This window comes from Vidua macroura, chromosome 12 (assembly GCF_024509145.1).
Source record: "Vidua macroura isolate BioBank_ID:100142 chromosome 12, ASM2450914v1, whole genome shotgun sequence".
Taxonomy (NCBI): Eukaryota; Metazoa; Chordata; class Aves; order Passeriformes; family Viduidae; genus Vidua; species Vidua macroura.
Genome location: NC_071582.1, coordinates 21,683,413 through 21,705,256, shown reverse-complemented (window position 1 = coordinate 21,705,256; position 21,844 = coordinate 21,683,413). Strand labels below are relative to the sequence as shown.

At 51.1% G+C, this 21,844-nt stretch overlaps 1 protein-coding gene across 4 annotated transcripts in view; it reads left to right on the top strand.

Annotated features, from left to right (window-relative positions):
* Positions 1 to 17,203, top strand: part of UACA (uveal autoantigen with coiled-coil domains and ankyrin repeats) — a 28,989-nt gene extending 11,786 nt beyond the window's left edge. The window contains exons 4-19 of one of the 4 annotated variants that reach the window (XM_053988053.1): positions 788 to 852; positions 1,656 to 1,713; positions 3,420 to 3,490; positions 3,597 to 3,703; positions 4,541 to 4,722; positions 5,106 to 5,143; positions 5,294 to 5,377; positions 5,934 to 6,041; positions 7,028 to 7,060; positions 7,567 to 7,665; positions 7,864 to 7,900; positions 8,669 to 8,721; positions 10,730 to 13,390; positions 13,952 to 14,104; positions 15,317 to 15,382; positions 15,456 to 17,203. In XM_053988053.1, coding sequence (XP_053844028.1) covers positions 788 to 852; positions 1,656 to 1,713; positions 3,420 to 3,490; positions 3,597 to 3,703; positions 4,541 to 4,722; positions 5,106 to 5,143; positions 5,294 to 5,377; positions 5,934 to 6,041; positions 7,028 to 7,060; positions 7,567 to 7,665; positions 7,864 to 7,900; positions 8,669 to 8,721; positions 10,730 to 13,390; positions 13,952 to 14,104; positions 15,317 to 15,382; positions 15,456 to 15,527 — 3,887 coding nt within the window. In that variant the 3' untranslated portion in view covers positions 15,528 to 17,203. The remainder of the gene's footprint in view (positions 1 to 787; positions 853 to 1,655; positions 1,714 to 3,419; positions 3,491 to 3,596; positions 3,704 to 4,540; positions 4,723 to 5,105; positions 5,144 to 5,293; positions 5,378 to 5,933; positions 6,042 to 7,027; positions 7,061 to 7,566; positions 7,666 to 7,863; positions 7,901 to 8,668; positions 8,722 to 10,729; positions 13,391 to 13,951; positions 14,105 to 15,316; positions 15,383 to 15,455) is intronic. The other 3 variants (XM_053988054.1, XM_053988055.1, XM_053988056.1) reach the window with 3 other exon arrangements.
* The last annotated feature ends 4,641 nt before the right edge of the window (positions 17,204 to 21,844 follow it).

The following is a 21,844-nucleotide window of genomic DNA, read 5'->3' as shown; positions in this document are numbered from 1 at the left end:
CTCACCCTGAGCAGCCTGGCAATGCTCTCAGCTGGGTTTCATTCTGCAGTAAAGTTAAGCTGGACCACAGGATAGCTCTTCCTTCTTTCTGTAGCTGGCAAAAAGCAAATTATTTGTGTGACTTGTTGCTGGTCCTGAGGAAACTGGCCTGCCATGGAACTGATGAATGCAGCAGAACTTAAGGAATGTGGGTTTGTGCTGCTCTCCCTGTGTTTATAATGTGCTCCAGACTCCCTGGTGAGATCAGCATTTCTGAGTGAGAGCAGGATAAGTTTTAAATGAACTCGAGGTGAGGATTCAAATGGAACGTTGTGGGAGGCGTTTGTGTGCCCAGCTGAGCCTCAGGAGCTCAGAGTTCATCTGAACCTTCCAGATTTCCTTGCGTGGTAGCAGAGTTTGTGGAAGGCCTCGTGGAGGAGACAGTTAAAAACAGGTGCTAATTTTCAGGTTGTTACCTCAGAATTTAATAGGTTTAATACGAAGCTGAGAACGAGAAAATTTACAGAGATCACTTGGCCTCCTCCTCTTATGGGAGAGTTGATTGTTTTAAGTCCTTGTGTGGAGTCAGATGCAGTATTTTGAGATTAATTTCACAAATGAACTCTCATCCTTGATGGAAGATTCCCTGGAGCAGGAAAAGGCTGTGGCAGAGTGAGGTGTAGAGAGGAGATGTCAGCACAGATCTGCAGGGACTGGCACACAGGAGCTGTTGGATCTCAAATGCTGGGGATGTTCATCAGAAATTCACTGAGCCAAAAACCCCTGAGCTGCTCTTCTCTGTTTTCAGGCAGGAACGCCCTGCACCTGGCTGCAAAGTATGGCCATGCTTTGTGCTTGCAGAAGCTCTTGCAGGTACTGAAAACACAGCTTGTCTCCTACAGCTCTTACACTGAGGGGGAAAAGGTGGCTTTCCATACGCTGCTTCAGAAGTGGGATGTGTCATTTCTTTCTTAACTGATCAGATTGTTTTTTAAGAGTCATGGGGAAAAGAGCTTTTCATGTTAAATACCAGGCTGGGGCTGAAAGAGGGCTAAAATAAAGAAAATAAACTTCTTTTTTTTTTTTTTAATCTTTTCGTAGACTGGCAAGTCAAGTTGTAGTTTGTGGTTCTTGAAGAAAATGGGGCTGAGTGTCTTTTAAAGGCTGCTGTTCCCTGTCTGAATGCAGTTTGGGAACAGCAACACTGGCTGCTCCAGGGTGGTGTTTGCTTCAAAAGCTGGGCATTTATAGCCACAAACTCTCATTAGTGAAACAGTGTTGGAGGGTTGTCTTTGGTTTGTGTGATGTTTATTTTTTCTTCATTTATTCCTGGTCAGTGTATGCTCATTTGATTTTTTTTTTTTTTTTTTTGGGGTTTTTTTTTGGTGTTTTTTTTGGTTTTTTTTTTTTTTTTTTTTTTGTTTTTTTTTTTTTTTTTGTTTTTTTTTGTTTTTTTTTGTTATTTTGAATGGGTTCTTTTAAACTTTTAATTGATGCATGTCTCCATGCAGGTATAAAGGCTCATTATCTGTGAAAAGTCTAATGAATTGTGCAATTCCTGTGCATATTTTTTTTACTTAAATCACGTTTTATTGCTTTAATTTAAAGCTCAAACACCTGATGTTGTAAATGCAGTCTGGATTCTGGTTGATAACTGGAATTATTTATTTTAACAGTACAATTGTCCAACAGAGAACGTGGATCTCCAGGGAAGAACTGCTCTTCATGATGCAGGTGAGGGGGTTTGCTTTGCTGGTAACTGTTTGGAAATGAAGATTTAATTAATGGATTTACTTCCAGATGGGCTGAATTCTTCTCCTTTAATTTTGGTGGCTGTAGTAGGGAGTATTTTATATTGTCACGACATTTGTCCTCAATAATGAACTTTACAGTCTTGGGGAGCTTGGAGGTCTGAGGTGAAGCTGAGTAAAATCTGCAAGTATCAGTGTGGGAATCCAGGGCAGGGGGAAGATCCCCCTGTGTGCCCTGGGCTGCTCTGAGTGCCAGCAAAACACTGACTCTGACCCTCCTTCATGGAGAAGGTTCCAAAGCTTCAAAGTAAACCAGAGACCACAGAAGTGTGAGATAGATTGTAGGGATTGTAGAGAGCAGTGTAGTGTGTCACAGGGGTGAGGAATTTAGGTTTTGGGATTTTTAGTATGTTATAGATGGGTACAAGATGGAGGGTGCAGGGTGTTGTCTGGAGCTCCTTTCTTCTTTCTTCTTCCTCTTTCTTCTTGGGTTTGGGTGGTGTCTTGTAACTGGGCAGAAAAATCCACATTGAGGGTCTTAGGGGTCAGTTATTGGGTTAGAAAGGGAAATAATCCAGGTGTTACTTCTTAACTGGGTAGTTTAGTTTTTTATTAGACTTAAAGGCCTTGTCACACGAGGTTTTTGGCCACTTTTGGGCTGTTTTTCCTGCATGCAAGGCCTGGGTGCAGACAGTGCTGAAGTCATGATAAGATAACAATAAAACAAGAACCTGAAGACAGAAAAAGTGCTGTGCATCTGCTTTTCCTGACACAGAACTGCTCCAGGAGGGTCCCCCCTGCCAGGGGAGCCCTCGGGGGGCTGCCCAGCGTGGGGGGGCTGCAAGCTCACATATCAGGAGCAGAGTTTTGGGGCAGTGCTGAGGGAGGGTGAAGACCCTTTGCTCTGGGTTTTCTGCAGCCTCCTCCTGCTGCCCCAGCAGCGTTTGATTCTTTTGGGTGGTGTGAGAGCTGAGCCCTGCAGCCTTGTCAGGCTTCAGCTCAGCTCTGGGGGTTTTGGTGAAAAACACACACTAACACACACAAAAACAAACACACACACAAACACACACCCAGGGCTGTAACTGGGGCCTCCCCAGGCTGCTGTCACAGCACGAGGTCCCCTCCCTGCCCTGTGCCCCCTCTCCCCTGCCCTGTGCCCCCTCTCCCTGCCCTGTGCCCCCTCTCCCCTGCCCTGTGCCCCCTCTCCCTGCCCTGTGCCCCCTCTCCCCTGCCCCGTGCCCCCTCTCCCCTGCCCCGTGCCCCCTCTCCCCTGCCCCGTGCCCCCTCTCCCTGCCCCGTGCCACCTCTCCCCTGCCCCGTGCCACCTCTCCCCTGCCCTGTGCCACCTCTCCCCTGCCCCGTGCCACCTCTCCCTGCCCCGTGCCACCTCTCCCTGCCCCGTGCCACCTCTCCCTGCCCCGTGCCCCCTCTCCCTGCCCCGTGCCCCCTCTCCCTGCCCCGTGCCCCCTCTCCCTGCCCCGTGCCCCCTCTCCCTGCCCCGTGCCCCCTCTCCCTGCCCCGTGCCCCCTCTCCCTGCCCCGTGCCACCTCTCCCTGCCCCGTGCCACCTCTCCCTGCCCCGTGCCACCTCTCCCCTGCCCCGTGCCCCCTCTCCCTGCCCCGTGCCACCTCTCCCTGCCCTGTGCCACCTCTCCCTGCCCCGTGCCACCTCTCCCTGCTCTGTCCCCAGCCATGTCCGACTGCTCTGCCAGCATCCAGCTGCTCTGCGACCACGGCGCCGCCGTCAACTCCAAGGACGGGGTAAGGGGCTGCCTCCCCCTCCTCCTGCCCCTCCCTGCTGCACAGAGGGAGCTGCTGGCCCCCCCTGCCTCCCCCCCTGCCCTCACGCTGTCCCCCTGTCCCCCAGGACGGGAGGACACCGCTGGTGCTGGCCACCCAGATGTGCCGCCCCGCGCTCTGCCAGCTGCTCCTGGACAGGGGGGCCGATGTCAACGCCAGGGACAAGCAGAGCAGGTGAGGCCTGGGGGGGGCTCTGGGGGTCCTGCTGGCACGGGAGGGAGCGCTGCCCCTTGGCACAATGCCTGTGCTCGGGCTGGGGGAGCAGAACCTGGCAGCTGGCTCGGAAGCGGATCTGCCCGTTCAGCACCGCGGTGAAGCCTGGCCTTTTCTCCTGCTGGCATCCAGAATGTTCCCAGCCTTGTTCTTGCCAGCAGGGAACCCACACTGAAGGGTTTTTCTGTCCCAAGCAGCCTTTGGGGTCAATGTGCACAACGGGCCGTGGCAAAAGTGGTGCTCTGGCAAGAAGTCCTGAGTGCACTGGAGCTCCCGAGGGACCTCGAGCTGTTTCTTCCCGGGGCCAGGGGAGGGGGTTTTGTTTCTAGCTGCTGCTTGTGCCAGTTGTTTCTTGGAGAGTTCCTGAGGCTGCCGTGGGATGAAGCCTGGCTACCCCCATTGCACGTCCTGCAGCTGCTTGGGGAAGCTGTGCCAGGGCTCCCAGGCACCCCCCTCTCCAAACCTTGTCTGAACTCCTTGCCTGGAGTTTGTTGTGTCTGTTGAGACTCGGATCTGGTAGAGGAAGCCAAAGTCATGGGAGCTCCCCAAACACCGGGTGACTTTCAAAGGCAGCAAGTCTCTGCTGGTTCTGTGCAAATATTGTTATTATGGCGGGTTTGTTTGCTTTTTGACAAATATTTAAACATTGCCCGAGTGACTTTGGGAAGCTGTTTCCTCTGTGGACGGAGGGAGAGTGCCGTGGCTGAGCTTTCTGTGGTCAGAGACAGGGCTTGGCTCTGTGGGTGATGCTCTGTGGGATCCCCAGAGCCCTCAACCCCATCTCTCTCCCCATCCCAGGACTGCCCTCATGCTAGGCTGTGAATATGGCTGCAAGGATGCCGTGGAGGTGTTGCTCAGGAATGGTGCTGATGTTGGTTTGACTGATGGCCTTGGGCATGACTGTGCTTACTATGCCAGGATTGGGGACAATATTGACATTTTGGCTTTAATAAAAGCTGCCGTTGAGGACTCCAGCAGAGGTAGGAGGAACCTACAACACCTTCCTTTGGGTGGAATTGTGTCCCTGCTCCTGTGGCTCCAGGAGCTGTTTCGGAGGGCAGCCGTGGTCCTTTGACCACAGAGGACATGAGCTGCCAGCTTGGGAGGGGAAGGACAGTTCTTGGGGTTGTGTGGTTTTAGCAAAGCTTTTAAGAGGGTTGCAGGCTCTGGTGCCTCGAGGGCTTAACAGTATTGATCATGGGAGTTATTTACCCTTATTTCCATGTTTAACTGTGGTGAGGTATTTTTCTGAAATGCCCTCCCAGGGTGGAAGGGGGATGGAATTGGCCGAATGCGTCGCGTTGTTCCGTGAATCCGAAGGAAAAGCCTTTTGTAACTCCCTGGTTCTGTGGTGCTTTTTTAGGAAGAGACAGCGTCAAGAGAGGGCAGGCTGAGCAAAAGGTACTTGCTGAGGCCGTTTGTCACTGGGGTGTGCAGAGGGGATCCCGTGTGTGGGGCTGAGGTCAGGGGGGTGACCCCTGTCCCGGTGGGAGCCGGGGAGGCTGGGATGGTGCAGGGATCTCAAGGAATGCTCTCCTGCTGCTCTGACAGGGCACCAGCGTGTCCCAGCAGTGGGCCCGGGGCTGTGGAGCACACCAGGAGCTCCAGCTGTTCCAGAAGGAGCCCAGCACTCAGGTGGGTGGGGAGCATCCTGCGGGCTCCCACTGGGATCACGAGCCAAGCTGGGCTGCTGAAGTGGGCACTAATGATCCCCTGGGCACAGGTCACACGTTGCTGCTTGCTTAAAACCTAACTGCATGATGTGCACTGTGGCAATTATGCAGATGAGCTGTGAACTTCTTTCAGGAAAAAAACTGCACTTTTCTCAGCTAATAAATAGTTGGAAGTGTCCCTGTCTTAACCTTTCCTGCCTCTTAACCTTCTGCCTGTGCAGTAAAATCAGTCACAAATGAGGAAGATTTATTTTTTTTAACGTTCTCAGGAGATGTGTGTTTGTGTCGTACTAAAAATAATCTGTGTCATAATTGTTCTACTAAGCAGCATTAATTTTCCCATCTCATTCCCATGTCATTGCAGTTTTCAAAAGGCTAGGCAGGGCTCAGAGTCCTCAGTAAATCTGAAGATTTAACTCTGTTAAATCTGTTGGCTCAGAGTCTTTACCTTTCCCAAGGTGTGTGCAGTGTGGGGAGGTGTTCATTTTTGGTTTTAAGTGTCAGATTTCACTTTCAAGGACTTGGAGCTGGAAAACCAAGATCTGAAAGACCGGATGAGAGAGGTGCAGGAGGAGCAGAGGATGCTGCTGGACAGAATCAGTGGGCTGCAGCTGCAGCTCAGTGAGGTAAACCAAGGCTCGGGGTGCCTGCCTGGAAACCTGGGACAGCCCCCTGGTGCTGGCCCGTGGAGTTAGGATGTGGTGTCCACAGCTTTCCTGGGAATTACTGCAAGGTGTGTCACTCACTGCCTGCTGGAAAAGCCTGGGGTCTTGTAGTTAACTCTGGAATTGTCAGGAGGCTGATGCAGTGCCCTTCCCTGACACCCAGAAATTTGGGCAGCAGCATTGGTGGCTCTGCCCCCCCATGCAGCTGAGCCACGGGCTGCTCTGGAGTGCTGGGATTTGGAGGCTGAACTTCATCTCTCCATTAAATATAGGTGGTGTGTGGCAGGGCTTTGTCATCAGCTGATTTTCCAGCTGTTACTGGAAGTGGAAGCACAGAGGAAAAAAAAAAAAGAAATCTTCAGTTGGCAAGAAAACAAAGCCAAAGGTTTTCAACAGAAGTTTCTCACCCAAATTTGAAATGCTGATTTTTAAAAAAAATTCCCTCTGTTTGGAGGTCTAAGTGTGACTCGTAGAAAGAAAACATAAAGAGGATTTTTTTTGTTGTTTTTTTGCTTTGTGGAGGCTGTCTCTTTGCTGTATTTTTGTAGAGGTTCATTTATGCAGCTTCTCCTAAATGTAGCCCATGGATAGAAAGAATATTTCTTAGTGCAGTCACTGGCTTGTCTGAACTCCTGTTTTAAGCATTGCCTTTATAAAATAAACTTCTGAAGAGAAACTTCCCAAAATCAGCAGAATCTGAAAGCTGTACTCGGCTGCCTCAGGAGTGTCTGAGCTGGAAAACAGGAGATATTCCAGTCCCAGAGACATTGCTCTGCCAGACATCCTGGCTAGAGAAATAGGAACCAGAGCAATAAAGCTGGATGGAAATTGGAAGGGGAGCATTGGAAGCTGGGGTGGATTTGATGAACTGTGTGTGAGCCCCTTGAACATCATTGAGAAAATGATTTGGGGGGGATTTTTTTTTTTTTTTGTCGTCATTTTTGCAGGAGCAAATGTTTGCAGATGATCTTGAGAATGAGGTAGGATGTGTCACCTGTAACAGCACTGGGGAGTAGGGGAAGCAGCTCTCTCTTTTATTTCCTCTGCAGTTTTAAGTACGTTACTTAAAAGCTACCTAAAAATGCCAAACGAAGCATCTGCTGCTCTGGTTCAGTTAATGCAGCTCCACAGCATTTCTGTTACTGCAAATAATTACCATTCCCAAGGCTGCTTTGAAGCACACTTAGCATATGAAGCACACTGATAATATTAAGCATCTCTGTAGTGACTTCCAGTAATGCAAGACTAACCAACATGAATTACTTAAACAGTGGCAGGTTATGTTGGTGCATATTCTTGACTCATTCTTCAAGACTCCTCCTGTAGAGGAGCAGTCTTGAAGGACAATTCCAGAAGCAAAAATTAGGGATTCTTTCGGTGCTGATCTTGGTTGAAGTTCTGTCTAAACTCTTCAAAAAGTTCCTTGAGGTCTTACAAACCTGTCCATTCTTGTGGCTTTGGCTATTTGGCTCTCCTTCTCTTTCAGAAAGATGAGCTGAAGAAAATCCTGACTACCAAGGAAAAGCAGCAGGAAGAAAGTTTAAGGACTATTGAAGCTCTCAAAGCTAAACTCAAGTATTATGAAGTATGTTGAGTGAATTGAAATGGGATGTAGCTATTGATATTTACAGTAGGAAGTACTTCAGCATTTTAAATTGCTGGAACTGCTGAATGGTTATCTCATTGCAAAAGCTTTCCCTGCCCCTTCACTCCTAGCTTAACACAGAGCAGAAATTTGCAATGATTTTTCAGCTTACTTTTGTTTCTTGCCCTTTGGTTTTAGGGTGACTCTGCGGGGTCTGGAGGGAACTTTGGAAGCAGTAAGTACAGTCAGTTGTTAAGGCTGTGCTGGTGGGGTGTTGGAATACAGGGATTAAAGGGGCTTTTTGGCCATCTCTTCCTGTTGCTGGTCTGCAATGCAGCCAGGCCTCGTGCCCAGCCCTGTGAGCTGAGCTGTGCTTGTGGGAGCTGCCAGGGCACCAGGGATCCATCTCCCAGGAGTGCCTGGCCTTGGCAGATGTGCCTGGGGGCTCTGCTGTGTGCTCTGCTCAGCTGAACAGCGAGCTGAGCAGGAGCCAGTGGAGCAGCCCTTCCCATCCTCGCGGGCTGAGGGGCTGCAGCTGTGTCAGAGCTGGAGCACAGCACCTGAGCTCCCACCTGGCTGAGGAGCCAGTTCCCAGGAGCTGGAGCCTCCTGCCTCCAGCCCAGCCTCGCACTGGTGTAACACAAGGGCTCTTGACAGGTGAAATGGCATTTTGAGAGTTTGGCTGCCTGGCAGGAGGAGTCACGGATGGGGAGTGCAGGGGATGCTTTCCCTGCCGGGCAAGCTGCCAGCTCTGGCCCTTGTGCAGGACCAGAACCCAGCCTGGCAAAACCACCTCTCTCCTCCTCCTTAGGAGGACCTTGGCCAGCCTTCCTGTGGGCATTGATTAAGTAGAAGTTGTTTTAATGACAAGCACTTAAACACCAGCCTTCAGCCTAGTGTGACCCCAGTGACCAGAATAAAGCTGGGCAGGAAAATCAGTGTTCTTGTGATTGTGTTCCTGTTTTTAAGCAGAGCCTAAACACTGTTTGCTTTGAAAATGCAGGAAAAGAAGATTTATTACTTAAACAAGGCCAAGCGTTTGCAGCAGAATCCCAGGTAATAAATATTTTACCACTGGAAGGAACTCTGAGATAGTCGTGCTGGGAAAGCTAAACGTGCTTATAAAAGTGTGTTTATTGAGCATTGCTTCTGAGCACACGGTTCTGGGGAATTCTTGCTTTTCCGTGTTTATTTTTTACTGCGGGTGCCCTCTAGAGTCCTGTCTGCGACAGGGCTGTAAATGCTGGGAGCTGCTGGCTCTGTCCTGAGCTCTCCTAAACGTGTTTTCCACAGTCACTCTGGAAACTCGGGATTCATCTCCATCCTGTTTTTCTAATTTAATAATATATTATAGTATAATTGTAACATAATTATAATGATAGAATTATATTACATATAATATAATATAATATAATATAATATAATATAATATAATATAATATAATATAATATAATATAATATAATATAATATAATATAATATAATATAATATAATATAAGTAAATAATATAAAATATTATATTTTTATATATAAAATAATATGTAATTAATAAAATAATATTAATATGATAATATAATAAAATATTATAATAAAATAATATTAATATGATAATATGATTATTTAATTTTCCTGCCTGCTATATAAGAGTTCCCTGGCAATTCTGTTTGATAGCTATCAACCTTTAAAAGCAACAATTTGGGTATAAACAAGGTCCAGCAGAGCCTTGGGGGTGCAATGAGATGGTCTTTTAGGTCCCTTCCAGCACAGACCCTTCTAGAATTCCACGTGACTGCACTCCTCAGTCTTCTCAGCAAGAAGGGCCTGTTAGCCATGGCATTCTCTGCTCTGATTCCTTATAAAATTATTTTCACACACTTGAGGGATGGGAGCAATAGCTTAATAAATTAAATTTGTCCTAGCAGATGAGTGATTAAATATGGATGCAGAACAAGGGAAGTGGAATTAATGCATTATACCTGCCCCTCTAGGTTTAGATGGGATACTGGGAAGGAATTGTTCCCTGGGGAGGAGCTGGAATGGAATTCCCAGAGAAGCTGTGGCTGCCCCTGGAAATGTCCAAGGCTGGGTTGGATGGGGCTTGGAGCAGCCTGGGACAGTGGAGGTGTCCCTGCCATGGCAGGGGTGGCACTGGAGGGGCTTTGAGGTCCCTTCCAACCCAAACCATTCCATGACTGGGAAGCAGTAATGCAGAGCTATATTTGAGATTTTTTGCTGTTAAAAGCTGAAATACCTGTTCTCTAGTAGGGGCAAGAATCACTTACTGTAAAAAAAAAAAAACAAAAAAAACCCACAAAAAAAAATCAAGAGAAATGTCTTGTACTAGGGATGCTCAGATCAACTGGATTTTAGGCAGTTCCCATATTAAGTAATGGCAGCTCCTGTGGCAGGCACATCCTTCTCTCTCTCTCAGGATTTTTTCATAGAGGAGCACAGAAAGAAGAAAGAGAAAACAATTTCTATTCCTGCTCCTCGTTTTTCCCATGTGGAATGTGTTTGGAGAATTGTTTCCCTGGGGTGATTGCTTGGTTGGGTTCTGGTGAGGATTGTTTGGGGCTGGTGGCCAATCCAATCCAATCCAATCCAACCCAATCCAACCCAATCCAATCCAACCCACCTGTGGCTGGGCTCTCAGAGAGGGGCACCAGTTGTGAGTGAGTTAGAGATGGGAGTTAGAAAAGTAGGTTTGTAGTGTTAGTATCTCCTTTAAATAGTAAATTAATGTGTTATAGCATAGTTCTAATAAAGAAATCATTCAGCCTCCTGAGCTGGAGTCACACATCAGCATTTCCCCCCACTTGTTCACCTGCATTTACAATAAGTTCCCATATTAAGGTAATGGCAGTTCCCATATGAAATCATGGCAGTTCCCATATTAAGGTAATGGCAGTTCCCATATTAAGGTAATGGCAGTTCCCATATGAAATCATGGCAGTTCCCATATGAAATCATGGCAGTTCCCATATTAAATCATAAGCAATAAACACGTGCACGTGACCTCTCAGAGTTGTGAACTCGTATTTTTTTGTGCCATTTTCCCTCCAGTCCAGGTCTATGCTGAGGCCCCTGGAGCTCTCCCTGCCGAGCCAGGCTCCCAGCTCCGAGAAGGAGACTTTGAAGAAAGAGCTGGAGAGCCTGAGGAGCTGCTTTGGTGCAGCCAAGGAGGAGATCAGCAAGCTGCAGAGGGAGCTGGCCCTGAAGGGCTCGGAGTGCAGAGCTCTGGCCTCGGAGTGCGAGCGGAGCAAGGCAGAGTCCGACAGCCAGGTCAGGCAGCTGGAGGACGCCCTGAGGGACGTGCAGAAGAGGATGTTCGACTCCGAGGGCAAAGTGAAGCAGATGCAGAGCCACTTCCTCGCCCTCAAGGAGCACCTGGCCAGCGAGGTGGCCTCGGGGAGCGCCAAGGCGACGGAGGAGCTCAAGGAGCAGCTCCGGGAGATGAAAGCCAAGTACGAGGGAGCCTCTGCTGAGGTGGGGAAACTGAGGAACCAGATCAAGCAGAACGAATTGCTGGTGGCGGAGTTCCAGAGGGACGAGGGCAGGCTGGTGGAGGAAAACAAAAGGTTGCAGAAGGAGCTTGCGAAGGTGGAGGTGGAGCGAGATAAAAGGGGCAGGGATGTCACGGAGTTGGAAGGGCAGCTCAGAGAGACGGCGGCCAAATTGGCGCAGTCTGTGAGCGCAGAGCAGTTTGAGAGCATGAAGGGTTTGCTGTCAGACGAGGTGAATGAGAAAGCAAGGAGGCTGGCAGAGGTGGAGGGGGAGCGGGAGAGGCTGCAGGCAGAGGTTGTGCTGTTGCAGAGGGAGTCTGAGAGTCAGAGAGCTCAGCTGGCACGGCATGTGAAGGCAGAAGAGCACGAGCAAATGAGGAGCGGGTTTGAGCAGAGGGAAGAGGAGCTGGGGAAGGCGATTTCTGAGCTATCACACAAGAATGAGACTCTGCAGAAGGAACTTGAAAGATTGCAGGCTGATAACAAGGTGCTGAAGCAGCAAGTCCAAATGCTAAAAACTGAAATTAAAAACCAGAATGTGCCTTTAAAAATTCATGAGGAGTTGAAGAAAGCAAACGATCTGGCTGTGGGTGACCTGACAAAAAAGCTTTTTGAAATAACAAAGAAGTACAATGAAAGCAAAGCAGAAGCTGAAAAGTTGCTGGCAGAGAAGAACAACTTAAATGAGAATATCAGCCACTTGCAAGCTGCGTACCTGTCTCCAGAGCAGCACAAGAAAGAGGTGGAAGCTTTAAAATCGAATGGGATTGAGCTTGAAAAGCAGCTTGCTGAGCTTCAGAAGAAATATGATGAGGAGCGAGCAAAAGTGGGCAAACTGGTGACTGAGATCACTGGCCTGAGGGAGACCCTGAGGGATCAGTACGTGCTGGCCACCACGCACGAGGAGGTCAAAACTGTCCTGAACAGCACCCTGGAAAAAACCAACGGGGAGCTGTCAGATCTGAAGGGCAAAATTGGAGAGATAAAGCAAGAGTTCCTGAGGGTAAACGAAGAAAACGGAGCTTTAAAAAACAAGGTGAAACTCTTACAGAACCAATTGCAGACGGAGTATATCAGCTTAAAAGATCACGAAGCCACGGTAAATACTTTAAATAAAAGCGTGCGAGAGCTGCAGGAGAGCAACGCTGCCGTTAGGGCTGAGCACCAGAGGGGGCGAGATGAAATCTCACAGCTGCATGCAGAAATCGAAGCCCAGAAGAAGGAACTGGACACAATTCAGGAGTGCATCAAGTCGAAATACGCCCCGGTGGCCTCCTCCGAGGACAGAGAGCAGAGCTTGGAAGCCACCGTGGAGGAGCTGAGGGCGCAGCTGCAGGAGCAGGAGCAGAGATGCCGGGGAAGCGAGGAGGAGGCGCGGAGGTGCAGAGAGGAGAGCGAGAGGCTCCGCAGCGGGCTCCTCTCCGTCCAGAACGACCTGCAGCAGAACTACGTCCTGGCGGAGAGATCCCGCCGGCTGGAGAGGCTGTGTGCCAGCAGCATGGAGGGGCTGGGCCGGCAGCTGAGGGCTCTGCTGAGGAAGCACACGGGGCAGGAGGGGCAGCAGGACGGCGCCGCGGCTCCGCAGCTCCCGGCGGAGCACCTGGAGGCGCTGAGGGAGGCCCTGGGGCGCGCCGTGGAGGAGCTGCAGGAGGCCCTGAGCAGGAAGGAGGAGCGTCACCGCGAGGAAACGCTGCGAGTCGGGGAGCTGCAGCGGGAGCTGGCTGAGCTGAAGGGGTCCTCGGTGCCTCTGGTGGAACACGCCCGGCTGAAGGAAGGGCTGGAGGGAGAAATCGCGGCCGTCAAGCGCAGCCTGAAGGAGAAGGAGGCGGAAAGCCAAGGCAAGAGCGAGGAGGTGCTGAGGCTGCGGGCAGAGCTGCAGCTGAGCCAGCAGGCCCTGGCAGAGCTGCAGAGCCAGGAGGTGGTGGCCATGGCGGAGTACAGCTCCATGAAGGGTGCCCTGGAGGCCCAGGTGAGCAGCATGGCTGGCCACTTGGCCAGCATGAGCCAGAAGTACGAGCAGGCCTGTGAGGAGGCCCTGCAGGCCAGGAGGAGCGAGCTGTCCCTCAAGGACGAGAAGGAGCTGCTCCAGCTGAGGAGCTGCAGCATCGAGCAGGAGATCAAGGACCAGAAGGAAAGGTGTGACAAGTCGCTGACAACCATTATTGACCTGCAGAAGAGGATCCAGGAGTCTGCAAAGCAGGTGGAAGCCAAGGACAACAAGGTGAGATCTGGGCTTCGTGCTCCTGATGCTCTCAGCTCAGCATTCAGGCACTGGGCTGCAGCTCCTGAGGTGCTCCAGCACCGCTTTGTGCTGAGCATTAGGAGCCCAGGGCTGGCCCAAAGCAGCTGAAGTCCTGATTTTGCATCATGCAACGTTCTTCCAGTCCCTTATGTGTTCTGGACATGGTGTAGTGTTTAAATTCTGTAAAAGCTTCAGACTTCTGGGGATATCAGCTCCTGCTTCCTCTGGAGCTGTGTTTGTTGGGCATCTCTGACCTGACTTCTGAAGGTTTACTGTTCCTCCTAGAAGTTAGACCTGGAATATCCTCAGATTTTCAGTCCCTTATGTCACTGCTGACCTGCAGGGTCTGTTCCTGACACCCCCCAGTGCCAGGGAGCACAGTGGGAACCAGCATGTCAAGAAAGCAAAGTCCTCTCTTAAGCAAGCTGGGGCAAAGACCCTTCAGTGCTTGCTGGGCTTCATCAGACTCAAAAGAATGTTAAAGAGCAGTTTGCAGTGAGACATCCTTAAATGGTGTTTTCTGTGTTTTTTTTTTAAAAGATAACAGAGCTGCTGAACGACGTGGAGCGGTTGAAGCAGGCTCTCAACGGCTTGTCCCAGCTGACATACACCACTGGGATCCCCTCCAAGAGGCACAACCAGCAGGTGGAACTGCTCCAGAGCCAAGTGAAAACACTCCAGCAGCAGCTGGCTGTAAGTGCTCACACAAGGTGTTGCCTGACGTGCAGTAGCATTGCCTAATTCCCTGTACAAACAGGGACATGTGGATGTGCCCGCTGGAGCCGGGGGTGGGACTGCAGCCTCACGCTTCACAGCACCCTGGCCATGCTTTGCTTGGGCTTTTCCCCCTCAGTTCTGCTTCTCTGTCAGTTTTTTTCTGCTTTCCTCTTCAGTCTGAATTACAACACCTGACAGCTTTTCCAGATAAAAAGGATGTAAGCCAAGTGGGAGAACCTGTGCTTATGGGATACTCTGCTATAATCCTGCCAAGACCATTCCTGAAGGCTCAGCTTTAGTTGTTTCTTAGAACCATGTATTTTTTCCTCACCTTGGCAGGGTGGGGTGGTAATTTCTTCATGGCTTGCAGTTGTGTTCCTCTGCCTGCAAGCCCGGGCTGTGCTGTTTGCCATGAAGCACTGACAGAGCAGGGGATTTTGTGCACACTTCTGTGGCTTCAGTAAAGCTGTGTCTGAGCAAAGCAAGTTCTGCTCCTGCTCAGATTCACAAACACATCTACCAGAGTATCTGCAGGGCTGATTCTTACGAGGCAACGTGTTCTAAACTGGGTGATTTTAACCAAATAGCTGATGCTGGTGATGAAGCCAGTGTGCAGGGCTGTCGCTGTTGCATTGAGGATGGTGAAGGAAGTGACATGACTCTTGTTTTTGGAAGGTGAAAGCTGAGTTTATTAGCCTCACATTCTTTTTGTAGCTAGTTCTGAGAAGGTTGGACCTGACTGATCTTCAGCTAATACTCCTTACACTATTGGTTCATTAGGAACAACACTAACCTTGTAAACATCTTACAATTAATAACAAGTTCAAAATACTAGCTGTGGGATTGCTTTAATTCTTTTTCTCAGTTTTCTCTGAACTTCCCAGAGGAATGCCTGGGAAAGTTTATCTGACTTCCTTTCTGACCAGACTCCCAACCACCACAACGGGCCAGGAGCTGGGCTCTGATGGTCAGGAAATTCTGTGACCTCAGCTCCTGGCTGGCTCTGGCAGCCTCCCAGCGAAAGAGCAATCCCTTTTTTTATTTTTTTTTTTTTCCTTGATTAGTGGAAGGGATGAAACTTAGACCTGGAAACCCAGCTTTGCTTGGTGTGGCAGGTGCAGAGGGCTGGCAGGGCAGGGGTTGGAGGCGTGGGGAGCTCACCTGGTGTCCCCGTGGTGTCTCTGGCAGGACGCCGCGCGGCAGCACCAGGAGGTGGTGGCAGTGTACAGGACACACCTGCTCAGCGCTGTCCAGGTGAGGCCTCAGGGTGGCTGGGGGGGTGCTCAGAGGGGTTCCCAGCGTTTGTGACGGGTGTTTGCTCCTCCAGGGTCACATGGATGAGGACGTGCAGGCTGCCCTGCTGCAGATCATCCGCATGAGGCAGGGCCTGGTGTGCTGACGGGTCTGGGGCCGTGCTCGTGGCACCGAGAACCTCCAGGGGCTTCGTGCTGCCCTCAAATCAGTGATGGTGGCAGAGCTGCAGCTACAGCCTCCCAACCCCAAACAACTCCCAAAGCTGAAGCATTTTCTCCTCATCAAACACTACACCAGGGCTATGGCGTTTCAGGCCTGGCACTTCTTTCATGAGGTGGATAAAAAGTGCAGAACGTCTTTTAAAACTGTCAAAATGATGACATGGAGGTAAAATTATTTTAATGTCTGATTGACCACTTATTAAAGCAGGGCCTACACCCAGAAGCTCCAGTTGATCCTTGAACTTGAACTCTCATGGGATGGTTAAAAATAAACTGTGCAGAGCAGTGTGGCTGAGTGTTGTAGCTGTTGGATGTCCCTTAATGATTAAGAGAAAGTGGCTCATTTGTCACACTGCCTGAGCAGGGTGGGCTGTGACACACACACACAGGAAGGTGTTTTGCTGTCTCTTGTAACTTGGCTGGCCAAGTTACAGCCTTTATTTAATATATAAGCTTAAGATTTAGTGCCTTTGCTTCTACAAGACTTTAAAAAAAAAAAAAAAATCAGGTTTTCCATTTGAACACTAACACTCCCTGCCCTCCCTCCCTCCAGAGTGTTCCTGAATGCTTCAATCCTGACTCCTGCAGGCTGGGGAGTGGGGCTGGAGTGGCCTGGTTTGGGGAGCAGCAGCTGGATCCCAGTGCCCTGCTCCTGCTGCTGCACAATTCCACTCCTCGTCAGGGTGGGGCTGAGCAGCTCAGTGAGGCACTTCAGGGTCTGGGTTTTCACACACCAGCTCGTGGAAGTGTGAGCTGTAAATGATGTGCTTTGATCTTATTTGTGGGGGAAGATGTCAGGAGTGAGGATTAATGGAAGGAGAATTTTTAATTGCTGGAATCTCCCCGTGAAACAAGGCTTCATTTTTTACTGAAGGATGGTTTCCATAAGGAAGTTTCATGAAAAAAAAAAACCAAAAAACCCATGAAATTTGTTACTGTTCAAGGGAAGTCTTTGAAAAACGAGCCTGTTAAGGAATGGAGCTGTTTAAATTGAGCACCAGTGAGTGCTGACCTCAGTCTGCTTTTTAAAAGCCTTTGCTGATAACCACCGAGGGGGAATGGGGCATCCTGATGCAGAAAAGCCAAACTTCCTCTCCATATTCCTGAAAAATGAGGGCTGGAGTCAGAGTTCCCTGCTTTGTCTTGTTTGGGCTCCCCCAGCTGCCCCTCCAGGCCTTGGGCTCCTTTTCTTTACAGTAGAATTGTGTTTATCTCCTTTTTTTTTTTTTTTTTTTCCTCCCTTTTTGGGCAGAGTCTTGTAGGATTGAAGAGGCCACGTGGAGGCTCCAGACAGTGTTGGATGTGCAGGGCAGTTTTTATATAGAAATACCCTTAATATATTTACTAAATACGTGTCTGTAGTAAAACAGATCTGCTGCTGCTTTCCTTTAGTTTCTTACAGAAAACATCTCAGAGTAAAGAGTTACTTTTTAGCCAAATTCTTTTATGATTGCATTACTTGAAGCTTATTGGAGAGGATTTGTTTTGTTGTACTAACTGGCCTATTTTGATACTGTGTTTCCTTATCCAGGGAGTTCCAGGTATGTTTTTCTAAATCTCTCCCATATTACAGCATCAATAAAATGGTTTCTTCTTTTTTTTTTTTTTTTGTTGTTGTTGTATTGTAGTGGTCAATTCTTTTTAAGGTACAGAAACACCAGTGTGGTTTTGAGCTTTAATAGGGTGTGGATTGTGTAAATCCTGGGAGAACGGGGGTGTCTCCAGGCTGGTGGAATGAACCAGTCCAACCAGGACTGTTCCCTCCCTGGGGAAGGTTCCACATCCATGGCCAGGAGTGGGAGGAGGAAATGGGAGGTCACCAGAATGTCAGATGCCACCAGAGCAGGGTCCCCTGGGGCAGCAGCACCACATTAAGGAGGTAATGGAGCCTGGAGCTGGTGCTGGCACGGGGTTCTCTTGTGTAACAGCTCTCTGGCAAGGGCAATTTTCCTTTTTTCTCTCGAGGAGCTGGCTTGGCCATGGCTGGGAGTGCTGGGAGGTTGGAGTTTACTGCCTTTGTCATCTCGTGCCTGCGTTGCTCTGCCAGCTCAGAAAATTGCCTTTTAATAGGGAGGCCATACACGTAATTGTCACAGCCATTAGGTCAGATGGATTTTACAGGAAGAGAAAAAGATGTTGAGCGTTTAAGGGCCATTAAATTGTGCAGGTTTTCATTGGTGGGCTGCAGCCTCCGAGGCAGCACGACGCTGGGAGGGATATTTATTTCACATTTGCAGAGCAGGGGAAGGGAATACGTTGCAAAGGAAAATAGGACACGAAAATGGGCTGGTTTTCCACTTGCTGAACAGCTAGTTTTATTTCCTAATAAGTAGTTTTACACTTCATTAAGTGATGGGGGTTTTGCTTATATACTTTTAAGAATACAGTGGAGAAGATTTAAAAATTCTCAGCAGGGCATCAAGTTACAGTTTTATAATGTAATGAGGAATTTCTAAGGAGGATCAGGGCTGGGATAAGAATTGGTGTGAGTTCAGAGACACTTCTGGTTGCCCTGGTCTCACCGTACAACTTGCTGGAGTTTGGGGTTTGGAAGGTTTTGACTTCTGTCCCAGTGGATAAACAAGTGAGAAGTGCTGCAGGATCTCGGACCCTGCTGGGAGGAGGGACAGAAGCTGGGCATTCAGGAGTGATTTCTCCTGCTGGTGTGGGGAAGAGCTGCAGCCCAGCCCAGGCAGCACCTCTGGGTGCTGGGGGAGCAGTGGGGGACTGGAGGCCCTGGCAGGGGATTGCAGGGAAGGGTTTGGCTGCAGAGTTGAAGTGCAGCAGGTCCTGCAGGGCCTTCAGGAGCTGATTTCACAGGAGCCAGGAGTTCCAGGGGTGATATCCACCCTCCTTGCCTGGAGGGGAATGACCCCATCTCTCCCCTCCTGAGCTGCAGCTCCGTGGAGCTGTCAAATTCCCAAAAAGCCTGGATAAAAGGCAGCTCTGTGTGTGTGGGTCTCAGCTCATCAGGCTGGCACCCTCGAGCTGCTGGAGGATTTGGAGGTGCTGTGCTGACTCCTCCACACCGACACCGCGTGGGAGGGTGCACTGGGACCTCGGCTGTTCCTGTGTGGTCCTGACAAGAAACCCCAGGAATCCCGTGCCCCTGCTCCTGGCTCTCCTCCAACCCCGGGCTGTGATGTCTCTCACATCCCACTCCTGCTGGAAGGTGGAGAAGGAGAGAAGTGAGTGGGCTCTGGAGCAGGGACTCGCTGGGAGGAGAGGGAGCTCCTTGGCAAGCAGCAGAGCCTTGCAGGAGGGTGTGGGGAGGCAGGGCCTGAGGAAAGGCTGGCAGCATTCTCCTGGGGCTTCAGCTTCACCTGGAGAGAGGGCAGGATACAAAAATGCAATCATCTGGGCAGCTTTGAAGAGTTCTGGCAGTCTGCTTTGTTTTCTTTTTCCTCTCCTGAAGAGGATGCAGGGAGGGGGCTCTGGAGATGCCCTGGGAGTGCACCCACAGGGAAATAAATCCACACCCACAGGGGAATCCACACCCAGCGTGGGGTGCCACTGCCAGAGGGCAGGGTTAGATGGGATGGTGGGAAGGAACAAAACCTTCCCCAGTCACCTTTGGAGCATCTCCAGTGCAATGGATGGGGATCCAGGGCCACATTTGGAGGTAAATTACACGGAACAAATAAAGCAATCTGTTCCTAAGGCACTCCTGTGCCTTTGAAAAGCCCGGCCCTCACTGACTGCTGGGGGTTTTAGGGGTATTTTTATCCATTCTAATCCAGTTGTTGCCTTTCTTTTTTTAAGGTCAACCGAACAAACCCCACCCAGCACTGGGGGCTGCTTGGGAGAGCCTGTGCTCAATCCCTGGGGAAATCCTCCTTGGATTCCAAATCCTCCTTGGAAAAGGCTCTGGTGCCCCCAGATTTGAGCTCTGCTGGCAGCTGGAGCGGGGCCCTGGCCCAGAGCAAGCAAGGAAAAGTCACTTTGGAGCCACTTTGGGCAGTTGTCCCCTGCTCCAGTCACCACCCAACCTGGCCTGGGGCACTGCCAGGGATCCAGGGACAGCCCCAGCTGCTCTGGGAATTCCATCCCAGCCCCTCCCCACCCTCCCAGGGAACAATTCCCAATCTCCCATCCATCCCTGCCCTCTGGCAGTGGGAGCCATTCCCTGTGTCCTGTCCCTCCATCCCTTGTCCCCAGTCCCTCTCCAGCTCTCCTGGAGCCCCTTCAGGCCCTGCAAGGGGCTCTGAGCTCTCCCTGGAGCTTCTCCTCTCCAGGCTGAACTTCTCCTGTTTGTCCCGGTGTGCCTTGTCCTGTTCCTGCCTCCTGGGCTTGGGCAGAGCCCCCAGCCAGGGCTGTGTTTTGGGGCCGTGTTCCTGCTGTGTTTTGGGTTTTGGGGCCACGTTCCCGCTGTGTGTTTGGGGCCGTGTTCAAGTGTGTTTGGGGCCGTGTTCCAGGTATTTCTGGCTCTGGTTTGGGATCACTGACACCGTTCCCCTGTGCCATGGGATCACCTGGGTTCAAACCCCTCTGCCTCCAGCGGGATCCTGCTGGTGCCTTTCTGGGAGCAGCTGGAAGGGGCAGTGCCCGTGGGGGCAGAGGAGGTCCCTGCTTGGCTGGAGCAGGCTGAGGACAGAGGTGAGGACAGAGGTCACTGCCCTGGCACGGAGCCTGCCAGGGCAAAGTTGATGTGCCAGCCCCCAGGAATGTGTTTGACCTGGCTCAGGGAGTTTGATCAGCACTTCTGGGCTCCACTTCCAGCACTTCCATCCTGGATCAGACACCTCAGACAGCAGGAAGGTGATGAAACACTGCAATGGGGGCTCCAGGCTCGTCCCTCTCTGGCTCTCGTGTCACCAACTGGTTTGATTTCTGCTCTCAGCCCTCTGAGGTGACATTTCTCTGTGGGTTGGGGTATTCAGGTGTCCGTTGTCTCCAGTTCCTTTTTTGAGGCCGAGAGGGGCCCAGGGGGCAGGAGGGCTCTGTGGTCTTCTAGGAAAGATCAAAACCAGAGGGGGCTAGACCTGGCCTAGCAAAGCTGCTCTTCCAGCAGTGCCTGTGTGGGGAGGAGGATGTGGCTCATCCCAGCTCCTGTCAGACCCCCTGGAAGCTGCAGCTCCCGAGTGGTGCTTCCAGAGGCACTGAATTGCCACGTTCTCCCCGGCTCCTGCCCGCAGGCTCTGCCAGAGCTGCTCTGTGCCCTGCGGCTCCAGCTCTCCCAGCTGCTTTCCCCGAGTGCCAGAGCTCCAGAGCTCCCTGTGCAGCGAGTCAGGACCCGCTGCAGGGCAGGGCAGGGCAGGGAGCGCCGGGCTCGGCTCTGCCCCCAAAACACTCCCCAGGAATGTGCTTATCTGCTGTGTTCCCAGCCCGGGCAGCAGCCTCGTGTTCCTGATGCAATCGAGCTGCCCAGGAGAGGTTACAAACCCACTCTGGGATTTTCCTTGGGCTACAGGAAGGTGTCACCTTACCTGGATGCCTCCGGGGGCAAAGTGTGGAGCACTGAGTGCCAGGACACGGGAATGGCTTCCCAGTGCCAGAGGGCAGGGCTGGATGGGATACTGGGAATCAGGAATTGTTCCCTGGGTGCCCAGAGCAGCTGCGGCTGCCCCTGGATCCCCTTGGCAGTGCCCAAGGCCAGGCTGGATGCAGCTTGGAGCAGCCTGATCTCTCTGTGCCTTCCTGCTGTCCAATCTAAACCTCCTCCCCTCCAGCTTGAGGCCATCCCCTCGTCCTGCACCTCGTGCACGTGTAATGCCTCAAAGTGGGCACGGAAGGGATTTCATTTCAAAACCTCTCCTCAGCCCTCAGAACACCTGGGCTCTGGAATCTGCCCTGGAACGCGGGAGCAGCAGCTGGTTCTGAGCTCCCTGCCAGCGCCGCCAGGCAGCAACCGCGTCGGGCTGCTCAGCAAGCCACAGAAAAGCATCTTTTACCCCGGCCCTGCCTCCCCCCGGCCGTGGTTTGTCGGATCCCTCGGCAGCTCTGCCGTGCCGGGTTCAGCCCTGATTGGAAACACCACCGCGGCTCCATTACAAGCTCCGCGGCTTCCCCTGCACTTAACATTCCCTACAAATTGTTTGCTCAACTCTGGCATCTCGCCTCGGAGGAATTGTTGTCATTTGAAGGTTTAAGTCAGCTCTTTGAGCCCTCACCACTGTAAATAAGAGGCTCTTTGGAGGAGAGCTGCTCCACTTTTTTTCCCAGCCTCCCCCAGGGATGGAAGTGCTGGAATCCCTGTCACGCTCGTGTTAAAGAAACCCCAAACCCTGCCCTGGGAAAACTC